The sequence below is a fragment of the Pyxicephalus adspersus genome, chromosome 5, assembly GCF_032062135.1.
Source record: "Pyxicephalus adspersus chromosome 5, UCB_Pads_2.0, whole genome shotgun sequence".
Lineage (NCBI taxonomy): Eukaryota > Metazoa > Chordata > Amphibia > Anura > Pyxicephalidae > Pyxicephalus > Pyxicephalus adspersus.
The window spans coordinates 60,311,508-60,323,829 of NC_092862.1; the positions used below are offsets into that span (position 1 = coordinate 60,311,508).

Consider the following 12,322-nt stretch of genomic DNA (forward strand, 5'->3'; position numbering starts at 1 on the left):
CATGAGACCTTATCCAGGACTGAGGGAGACAGGTCAGGGGTGGACAGATAGATTTGAGTGTAAGACAAAGGCATTTTCATCTGCCTTCTTCCTGCTTCTGTGTACGCCACCTGTTCTTGAACTACACAGGCACAGGATTGGGTGATGTTTCCTTCTGTAAATGTAAAAAAGGGCATGGGAAAAAATGTTCCTTTTTTTAAATAGTGAAAAAAGACCCTACTAAAGCAGCAGCCTGAAGCCTTCTGGGGTATGTGATGCAGATATCCCAGGAGGCTCCCCTTATATAAAAGGGTCATCTACCTTCCTATATGAGGTAACAAATGTGGTCATAGGTCTGCTTTAACACAATTCATGTTGGTGTGTGACATGACATGTTATTGCAGGGCAGTGTGAATGGGACCTATTATTCTGATTAGTAATTTTGTAAAGTATTGGGTAGATACTTGCTATATATTTACTATTTGCAGATTTTCATCACTGCCTTGGCCCACACAGAGAAAAAGCAACCTTTTATTTTTCCAGGTTACTGGTGTCACAAGTGATGGAAAATCCAAAAACTTTCTCTGCCTTACACTGACGAAAAATGATTTTATTTTAGAGATTGTCTGCAACTAAAATGCATGTTGTCCAGCGGTTATGTTAACCTTCTCATTATATTAGTTTCACAGAAAAAGGAACAAAAGAAAAGTCACTATCTGTAAATCTGTTCCAAGTCAGTGACACAATATGATGCTGACACAAGCATCATATGATAATCACAAGCATTCAGGTAGTATTCACAGCTCTTGTGTTGCAATTAGTGCACGTTGATGCATGTTAAACTCACTTGCACACTTGCATTGTTGCGTGTTTTTCTTTACTGCATTGCTGTGATAATTTTTTTCCTGAAGAACGTTGTGTTGTTTTGCAGTGTATTGTGCTGTGTGTAAATGCAGCATGCCACCCAGCTCACATAGTTGGAGCATGTTAGTAGGAAGTGAGCCCTTTAAAAACTTCAGGGCAGCTTGGATTGTATTAATAGGGCATGTTGTTAAGCTGATTTTTTTCCACTATTGTTAGATCAAGCAAGACACCTTATTAGCTCTGGTTGGGTATTTTTAGGATTCATGCTTCTTTTGATATAAAAAGTTGTAATGTTGTATTACTAATTTCCAGAATGATTATTCTAATTATTGTAAATCCATGAAGGTGTCGTCTCTGCCTGATGAAAAAAAAAGCAGAGAGATAGGACCAGAGTCAATCACATGCATTTTGTATTGTTAAACAACGAACAATCTAGAGTTTACATTTTACCAGACTAGAGCTATTAGTTAAAAATGTGTGGTTGAATATGGTTGCCATACCGGATCATAAGGGATTATACACTGAAAAGCTTCTGATTCATAACCTAATTTGAAAAAAATATAAATTTAGCTTCAGATGTTAATGTTACTCAATTTTTCATATAACAGACATGAACATTTAACTTTTTAAGATACATATTTAGAATTTTCCAGTCGGTGTCATTCACAAAGACTAAACCACATAATAATCTCTATACTTTACAAAAATGTATAAATATTCACTCAATGCAAATTAATACTCCAGTCACAGTTGGTTGTACAAGTCATTTTTGTAAATCTTTATCTGTGTTAGGAAAGTACCAGAAGTATAGATTTCAGTATTTCCTGCAATGAATAGAACAGTTTTATTGAACCATCACATTGCAGAGGCCTCATATTTACAAAATAGTGAAACTGACCTGCATGGAAACATTCTCTGCTGGAGAATCTACCAGGTCTATGTGTATTCAATAGCAGTGACTAATTCTGCACTGAGAATGTTTTGGTGAATGTCAGATCTACTGCTTTATATATACACCCCTTAAACCCCTGTTTCTCAACAAGGGTTCTGTGGGACCTCCAGGTTCTCCAGAGGTTGCTAGGGGTTCCTTAAGCCATGAAAAATGTTTGTCAATTTGGCCCAAAATGAAACTAAGCCTGGGATACTCACCTACTCCCCGTTCCCTCGCATGGAGCCGTCGTCTTCCTTCTTATCCTCCTTCTCCTTACGGTCTTTGGCCATCTTGGTTGGCTTTTCTGGGATAATGTATTGCTCGCAGAAGCTGGGATTGCTGCATTTTCCTGGCAACCACCACTGAGCTGAACTGCTTTTTTGACAATTCCTTGGTGCGATCAGGCAGGTAAGATAGATTAATGCAAAAGGGACGATGCCTGTCATGTATTTTTCAAAGTGAGACTTAAACCAATGATCTTTTAGGTTATCTGAAAGAGTGAAATTCTTCCCACTGGCCAGCAATGTAGGAGAAATAATTCCTACTGAGCACCACACTAATATACTGTAAGCTGTGGATATGGAAATTATAAAGGGTAAGGTAGGGTAATTCAGGGGTTACCCAGTGTTAAAGAGGTTGAGAAGACACTTTAGAGTGTCGAAGACCATCAACTGTCCTGGTAAATATAGATTCATTTGGAAGGTGTGTGAGTATATATATATATAGATATACTGTATTTATATATATATATGTGTGTGTGTGTGTGTGTGTGTGTGTGTGTGTACAAACATTATTCTCTCCTGCTAGATATGAGGTGCACCAAGTTATCGTCATATGTTTGAGCTCAGCGTACGGTTCATTAGACTGCAAGCCCTGGAGTTTGCACATTGAACTACCTCAGTGGAAAACTTGCTTTCAGCTGCAACTATAGAAAACTAGCGTGACAACCTCATGGTCTAATGGAAATTACCTTATCTTTACAGAGACTTACAGTGTTGAAAACCAGCATAATTTAGAAAATGCCTGGAATGGTAAATGTATTAGTGGAACAGTGGAGTGGTCTTCTTTAGCAGAAGTAAAGAAACAGACATTTGTAAGGTACAAATGTACCTTATTTGTGTTGTAAATCCTTACAGCTTTAAGGTAAATCACAAGGAGCCACATGCATTTTTCCTCGCTGAGACAGTTTGGTAGAGAAGAGAAGCTTGATCAGGCCTCACATGTATAAACTGGAGGAAATGTGATGGTCTTTGGAAAAATGCCAATGAGTTGTATTTTTTTTAATAGCTGAGTAGCAAATAGATTGTATAGTTTAGGCTTCTGCTTTTTGTCTGTGCATCCATTAAAATGTACAAAGACTGTAAATGTAAAAATAATGTCTGAAGGTTAAAATAGACAGAGAAGCCTAGATAGGGATTATTTCCCTTCCATCTGTCAGATATCAGTGTTATTTTTCATAGATTTATTTCTGGTTTTACCACCATTTCCCCTGTATTCATAATACTATGTCTTTAGTTTTTGCATGTGTTCAGTTGTGCATAGACAAAATGCAGTACAAATATGGCCTAGTTTTCTAAAGTGTCTGAAAATCACTTAAAAAACTTTTTTTCAAAAACTTCATTGAAGGAAATTGGGCAGTTTTTATGGACACTTCAGCTTTGCTTTGCTTTGCTTTAATTTCAACACAGCATGATGCTTAACCAACAAAATCACATTGCACTGAAATCCTGAAATGTTTCTGAAATTAAAGCAAAGGAAAGCTGAAACTTGCTATGTTTTCCTAATCTTGCTTGAGGCCGGCGAAGACTTGGCCTTACTGAACAAGGATTTCTCCAGCAAATAATTTTACTTCAAGCTGTTTTCATTAGCATTGTATATAGTATAGAATAGAAAAACAGAACATTGATTACTTACCTTTTTTGTCCTAACTGTCTGTAAAACATCACATGTGGGTTGAGTATATTCAATCTTCCAGAACACTGTGATGGGGAGTTTTCTATCTAGATCATCTACTCCAGGTGGGCTCATGGGATGCCAAAAAAACAGAAAGGGAAAATCATAGTAAATACTGGTAATCAGTTTTCATTTTTCCTGACATCTCTGTGACATCCGAAATGGGAAATAACTAGCACAGACTGGGTGGGATACAGTGTCTGGCATTGAACATGTTGCCTTCTTAAAGATCATCTTTATAGCCCAATTTGTGATGCCACCTATTATATGGACATTTGAATGCATGTTTTTTTTTTCACTGTTGTCCGGAGGTAGACTTTGAAAAAATCAAGTGTATGCATTTACCAAAGTAAAAGTTAGTAAGACTAGTTTTCAAGAAAATTAAAACCATGATGGTAGTTTGGGTAAAAACCTTTGGTCAAGGTTTGGTTAAGAATGATACCTGAGCACTATCAAAACTTTGAGATGAGTTGGAGTCCTTGGAAGATGCAGATTAATCTTTGCCTGCATTCTGCACTAAGCAGGCTGACATCTGGGACAGTAAGGACAGCTTGTTGTCCAAAGCTTGACCTAAAAGTATTGTCTTGCTTTTTGGTTGTTTTCAAATCCTGTTATGTATGATTTGTTTGGACTGCCCATTTCATGGTTGAAACAACTGCTCAACAAAATCCTGCTGTGAGATTCCCCTTGCATCAGAACATACAGTGCTGCTGTCTTGTTGACCTATAGAGATGTATTAATCCCCAAACATGAAAAGGCTTTGGGATGCTTTCCTGCAGCTTTTCATGTCCATTACAGGAATTATTATTTCTAACAAATCATGCCATTAGCTCTTTTCCTGTATACCTACCCTGGTGGAATGGGTCACTCAAGTGGATCACCTAGAAAAAATAGTGAGTCTCGTGGCCCACAAGATACATATCAATGACCCTTTTGTCCTTCTCTCTGGTATTCCACTAACCCGACTCTCACCTCTCCAATCTATTATGAATGCTGCAGCCAGACTCATCCATCCTTCCCTCCGCTTTTCCTCCGCTGCATCTCTTTGCAGATCTCTTCATTGGCTTCCATTTCACCTTAGAATCAAATTCAAGCTCCTGTGCTTTGCCTTCAAATCTCTACACAGTTCTTGTCCCACTTATCTTTCTGACGTGGTAAAATAATACTCCCCCAGCTGCTCTCTCGGCTCCTTCAATAAACTACTACTGACTTCCTTACTCATAACATCACCACACGCAATATGTTGGCGCTATATAAATCCTGTTTTATTATTATTATAATAATAATAAGACTTTACCAACCAGATTGTATTTTGAGATTTTCTGCACTCTGCAATCTTTTCAGACTCCCCAGATGCCTTTTCTTTCACATTGATGCAGGTTGCTTGGGTAGGTCCCCATTCATAGCTTTTGGGTCTTTCCCCTTATCCTTCTTTCTCGTTTTTCTTGTCCGCTGTCCTTTTCGCCACTTGGCACTACTAATGTTTATGTCTTTCCTTTCTGTCTGGTCTGTCTGTTGTCACCTTCCCAGTTTATATTCTCCTCCATAGTCACCCACATGTGCTATTCTAGGTGCTATGTGTATATGTCTTTGCAGCGACAAGATCAATTTTCATTGATTTTTTTTTTATTTTGTTGCTTGTTTGAACTTCTTTTTTGGCTTAATAGTGTGAGACCTATTTGTTTCTGTTTTCTGGTATGTTTTCCCCACTTGTTTTTTTGTATCAGTAATATCTTTTCTTTTTTGTACCGTTTACAATTTCTGGGCAATTTTTTTTTTTGTTTGTGAACTATGTTTATCAAAACCTAATACACTGGAATAAAGAAAAGCAAAAACTATCATACTTTTGCCTTCACCACTAACTTTATTGCAGAATGGAGAAATTGTGGCAAAGCCTTCTGTAAACTCGCAATTTCAGTTATCCCTAGTGTTATATAATGTGTATTACACACACCTTATTCGGTACCTAACCAATGACAGAAGAGGACAATGTCAGCACCACCTTGTGGCCACAGGTTATACAGTTTGCATTTTAAAATAATTCAGACAGCTTTTCTGATATACATGGCAGTGTTCAACCCAGGCATTTTTTTAAACCGTATTAGAAAATATTGTAGGCAGGTGGCAGTCCCTATGTTGTGACCTAACTTTTCAAAAACAGCCGGGTGGTTACTAAAAGTGTCAGTGTTCTCCCCCAGCCCAGCTAAAAGGGGCTGGGGAGAACACTGCATGGAGACCTTCTTAAAAAGGCAGAAACACCATTTAAAAAAAAAAAAAAGGTGCAGCACCTCCCATTTCTGTCTTTAACCCCCATCCATGTCACCTGATCTCGCGCCTGCACAGTGTGAGATTGGGTGGCGCAAGAAGAAGAACCCGGAAGAAGAGAGAAGAAGATGTCAGCCCCCATTTCTTCCTTTGCTTCCTCTGTTTTTATTTATTGTCTCTATCAATTGTCGGGGGGTACATGCATATACAATATCTTTATTGCCTGACAAAATATTTGTGTTAAAGTAGATTCAAAAAGATTCTGGAAAATCTGTCTTGCAAATAATGAATAATCCTCACAAATGCTCTTCCATAGCAGTATAAAGCTGTGCTAGACCCAAGTAACCTTAAACAAACGTGATATAAAAAAAGTCATCTATGTTTCACCCACAAATATAATTTGGACAGTCATACTGGAAAGGAAGGTTGCTTTAGTACTTGTTTTACACAGCAGTGTATATGTTAATTTACTGAGGTGTAAAAAAACAAAATTTGGTCAATGTTTTATAGTCCCACGCCATACATTTCAGAGCAGCCTGAAACATTACTGAGCCTCCTCCATGTTTTACAGTAGTTACAGTATTGTTCTCTTTGAAAGTTCTCTATATCACCTATGGAGATAGAGCTGGGGGGTTTTGTCTCATCTGACTAAAAGACATCTCCCAGAAACACTGTCTATTCGTACTCAATTTTACTCCTGGACCATGTCCTGAGACATTCACTAAAGTCTTTTAGACCTTTTTCTTCTTGATAAAATCTCATCTGTTGTCACAGGAACATCAAGCTGCTTAAATAAAGTATTATAGCTTTTTCATTTACCATGATTTATATTTTTTCTTTCTGATCTCCACAGACAACTCTCTTCTTTGCTTTCTCTGATGGATGTTCAGTGTGGGACACAAGATGATACCAAACAGCAAAGTAACAGATGTGTCCAGGCCTTTTTTTTAGAAAATCCTTGTAGAATTAGCAATACTGTATTATTTTTCACCCTTGTTTGGCTTTACTCAATGCAATTTCAAAGGCATATAGATATACATGGAACAGTTGCTTTTCATTTTTTTCAATGACTTTTTTAAGAGGCATAAAACACTTTTTTTTAATTAGCTGTAAACGTACCAGCAAATTTTTCCATGGGTTTTACATGCAAAATATTATGATTTACCAGGTCAATGCTAGAAAAAAGTTTTAAAATAACACTAGAACATGGTAAAAAAAAAACAACTAACCAATGGTTAAAAAGGTGAAAATTACAAAGGTGATAATTCCCCCCTTTTACCAACAGGTTTGGTAAATGTCTATTGTACGCAATTAAAGGCAAAACTTAGTCAGAACTTTAAAAGCACCCTCAAACCCTGTTTTCCTAACCCTATGTAGTGTCCCTTAGTATTTTTAAATTACCTTGTACTGTGTAATTTCTCTTATTAGCTCCTGCAACATCATCATTATAGGGGCAGCAACAGATCTTTAGGATCAGGAGTCCCAAACTGTGACATCCAATTTGATTATGCCTGCAAGGTAACGTTGCCAACACCACTTATTAGAGACAGCTGTATGGCTCTAATGATGGTTTTAATTGGCTATAAATGTAGTAATCTAGCCACCATTGTACTTTGTTACATTGGCCACCAATAGATTTGGTTTAGCAGGGGTTCCTTAAATTTATTTCAGGGTTTCTCAGGTGTAAAAATTCTGAGAAAGTCCTTCCTGCAAAAGGGCGGCTGTACATAATAGTATGCAGGAAACTCTCTATCTCTCCCATTTAGTGAAATCAGAACAACCCTCTTTCCTGGTTTAACACTGAACTCTGGAAAAACCTAAAATTTGCTCACTTAATCTGCACCGAGAATGTGTCCCAAACAGTGTATATCTAATCTTTGTTACCTGTACAACATGCCATCAACAAATACACACTAGATATCCATTTATTGGAATATTTGTTGATAAATACTAATGGCTCAAAAAAAATTGTAAATATGGTTTATTTAATAAAGCAAACTAAAGAGGATGTGCAAACTATGATGGCATTTAGCATCCATGCCGATTTTAATAATTTTTTATTCTGACAAATTAGGAGATGATTTGGGTTCTAGTATACTGATTTAGTATTCATATAGAAGATAGGACATTTAACATTAAAAAAATATTGGTACGGGTATTTACCAAAATAAAAAAACAATAAAGATTCTGATTAGTACACTGTTAACCTATCTGACAATTAAAAATGGAACAGTATTGGAATTTATTATTGTATTGTGGTCAATGACAAGTAGCTAACGAAAGATGCATTCACACTGTTACAAGTGTCCAGAGTGTAATGGATGTGTCAGCATTTTGCCACACTTGTGACAAATTTACAATAGCCTGTCATTTGCCTGCATATGTATAATTTAAGATAACTTGACAATAAACAATGGTAGGCTAGCAATACCATCAGAAACTTTTCTGCATAAATGAATGTATATAATATAAAATGTCATAAATGTCAGTACAAAAATACTGCTCCAACAGAAAATTATGCCAACTCATTTCACAATACTCTCGAATTCAACTTGCCTTTGTACGAGTTTGAAAACACTGGTCAAAGCCAGGGAAAGTATGAGTGGCATGAAAAAAAGGGTAATGTATAATTATTTAATTCATATATAAATCCCATCTTTGTTTAGTGTAAAGCAGAGGTTGGTGGCCTGAAATAGAGCACTGTTTCTTAGAGGAATAATGAAAAGATGGTGACAAGGGCACCCAGAAAAAGGTTTTAAAAGAATCTAAAGAATGAAACAAGGCTCTGTGGATAGCAGGGTTCTAGAGTTCTTGGTACTGACTTCTTGACAGCTGTAAACTAAATGAAGAGGAGATGGTGATCAGACAGCAACTAGCTGTACAATGTATAATCTATTCTTTGTAGTCATTGTATTACAAATATACCAAATACATGGTAGTAACTTATATATTTGCCTTTGGAGGAAGGAGGGAAATGAGGAATAATCCTGCAAATAGCATTCTCAACCAGATTTTATTTAGGAAGGCCTACTGATTCACAAACGTTCACCAGTCTTTTCATAAAGAGCCAGCTGGTACATATTTTATCTCTGTAGTCACCTTAAAGTGAATCTGTACCTCTCACTCACACACTACACACTAAAGTATTGTGTATACTGAACACGCTGCATAGTTGCTCTAAAACTATTTATCTGTAACTTTAGGTTTTGTAAAGTCAAAACAGGACAGAGAAGCTTTCTAAGGAACATACTATGTTCATAGTCTGGACGCTAATTTACAGACATTTCAGTTTAGTTCGAGATTCAGATTATTACCCTATTAAGTACAGATACTATACCCATCATTGTATTCTATATATGGTTCATTGAGACTTCGGCACTTTTACATTTTAATCTGTTGAAATAATAATGAATGTTCAATGTATATATTTTAGTCGTAGATAGTTTATTATTGGAGTATAATTTTTAAAGTGTATGTCAAGTCAAAAGTTTTTTTCTAGTTTTGGATAGTGTGGGTAATGATTAGAGCTTCTGTCAAGGTATTCTGCTGTGAACAGACAGAAAGACAAATCTGACTGGAGTTCTTGTTTCACTGTACTTTGCTAAATAAAAGCATTTTTTTTTTGTTTGTTTTGCTTTTGGGGAATTCCCCACATTTACCATTTTTAAAATGTGCTCAGTTTCAAAGGAAGTTAAAGGTAAATCAAATGGAGCACCAGATAGCGAGAAAAATTGACGGGTTCTATTTTTTTCCCACTCTTTTCAAAACTAGAAGGAAAGTTTTTGACTTGACTTACAGTTTAAAGATCCATGTAACTTCTAGTTAAAGAATAAATCTAGCTTTTCCCTTGACTTGTAATCACATCCCCGTGAGATGGCATCTAGTCTCAGTGCAGCGTGTTTTAGCGCTGTTAATTGATAATTATACGCCCTATGTCAAAGCGATCTTAGAAGTTAATTGGATCAGTTTCTTTAAAAGTGTAAGGTTTACCCAGCATTACTAGAGTCATTAGTGAAGAACTACCATCATTATGGAAGACTTGCAGCAATCTATTTTTCTTTCATTTCTTGAAAGCTGCTACTTCAGTAAACTTGTTTTGAAATTAGCACAGCAGACAGAACAAATTGAGATGACTGTTCCTTTCAGAGCATATAAAATCAGAAATGGAAGAAAAATAAAAAATAATAGAAGTATTGATCTGTAGATCTTCAATGTTATGTCCATTCCTTATAATGCATAAAGATGGCAATATGCAGAAAGAGAATAGCAAAGTATTTAATTGACTATGTATTGTCCAATTAATTGTTTACTTTTATGTGCAGTTTAACTTTACAAAGGCTTTTATTTTATTTATTTTTTTATAAATCTACTGTATATTTAGGAGCTAATTCCCTCTCCATTTTGTGTTTATTGTTTCTTTAGTTTATAATTGCTTTTAGGTGCAATGTCATGAACAACACCAATCACTGCCTGAGTACTATGTGAAATTAAAGTGTTAAGACCAAATTGATCTTTAACTCAGGCTCATAAAATAGGGTGTTCATTTAAAGGCCTGCAAGTAATGGAGAGGAGAGAGTAAAGTGTTGTCAGGTGGACAGATCTTGTTGTAGACGTCGCTTTTGAAGTAAACTATCTTTAACCATCTGTTCAGTTGTTCATCAAGTCGCCAGTTTATCAGATTAAATGTCATTTTTTGATTATATTTTATATATACACATTCAAATTTGATTACATACATTCCTTATCAACTACCAGTTTTAGTTTCATTGGAACAGCACAAATGGCTTGTTTAAACTAACTTTGACTAGCTAATAACAGCAGGCACCTAGTGCATTCACTATTAATTTACAGCTGTTTTTAAATACTGAAAATAGTGGCCCTATTTACCATGACAACGGGCCTACATCTACAATTTATATTAATTTCAATAACGCCTTGTAAGCCCATTGTTAATGTTAATAGTGGTCAGTGTTCCTATTAGCTGGTGTTCATCCGAGCAGCCAGCCCACTTATAACCACCAGTCAATTTACCTTGGCGATGAGGTTACAACCTCTATTTTCCTTATTTACAATAACAGGTATACAATTGTAGTAAATGTAAACAGTGGGCAGCAGATAGCCAAGCCTCAGACCAAATGGCCATTTAATCTAGCTTCTACTTCTCTATAAGACTAGTGGCTTTGAAAGCTGAACCCCAGACAGCAGCTAAACATGCGTAACTGAATACATATTGTAACAGTGGCAAAAATGTCACCCAAAAGCAGCATTATATTTATTTACTGATATAATAAAACTAGCAAAAACTCCTAATATATATGGTTAGTCTTCAGATTTTATATTTTGTAATGTGCATAATATATTCCAAAAATTCCAATACAGCTATTATATAGTACATTAATTCAACTTCCAACATTGAACAGCATCAACTTATTATATTGCATATAACTTACAGCATCAACTTACAGCAAAGTGCTGGATGGTAGGTATGTCGGGTGGCATTATCTCAGATTTTGCCTCTGAGGTAAAACCATCAACGCTGAATCTGCTGGGAACCTCTAAGGTTGCTTGGCTGGTTACTTAGAATTTCTGTTCTGGGGCTGGGGGTTTTACTGGGAATGGCTGAGGCAGATTCCCAGCACATGATTTCCCCCAGGACTTCTGTGCACAAGGGATGGCATCTAGTGAAGGACTGACAGAGAACCGGTAGCCCAGAGATAATGCAGTACCAAGTGGTAATATACCACCAGATGAAGTATTCTAGGAAAAATACAAAAGCAGACTCAGGGTCACAGGCACAAGGTCAGTCAGCACACAGTAAGGCAGAATCAGCAATAGTAAAAACAACAAATAGGACTCCAGCAGCAGAGCAGCCCAACCTAACATTACAACAGGCACTGGTGACTGTGAGCAGAGAGGCTATAAAGCCCAGGGCAGAGTGCAGCCGGGAACTAATCTGTTCATACATCTTGTTCAGATGTGCACAGCCTCAGACTGGGTGCTCAGGATGCCATGAAAGTACACCTCAGGCTGCACAGCTAAAGGGAAGCAGGAGATGCTGCTATTGATCTTGTTGCAGCAAGTGATACTACTGGAATAAATTAACAGAGTGTAATACTTCAATGGTGCAGAGCACAGGATCGCTTACCAGATAAGTGTCTCTTAACAAAGAGAATGGAAGGTGTTATGTGGCCTAAATTAATAGTAAGCAGCCCAGGTTGACAATGCTGATCTTGCTACTGTCAGGACCACCAGGTGAAAATAAAATAAAGAAACCAAACACAACCACCACATATAGGAAATGGCATGCTACAATAAATTACATTTTTGTTC

General features: G+C 36.7%; 1 protein-coding gene across 3 annotated transcripts in view; it reads right to left on the reverse strand.

The window, feature by feature from the left end:
* MYLIP (myosin regulatory light chain interacting protein) overlaps positions 1–11,253 on the reverse strand; it is a 28,707-nt gene extending 17,454 nt beyond the window's left edge. The window contains exon 1 of one of the 3 annotated variants that reach the window (XM_072411661.1): positions 3,689–11,238. In XM_072411661.1, coding sequence (XP_072267762.1) covers positions 3,689–3,802 — 114 coding nt within the window. In that variant the 5' untranslated portion in view covers positions 3,803–11,238. Of the gene's footprint in view, positions 1–1,343; positions 1,388–3,688 lie in introns of those variants that run through there. The other 2 variants (XM_072411663.1, XM_072411664.1) reach the window with 2 other exon arrangements.
* Positions 11,254–12,322: the final 1,069 nt, after the last annotated feature.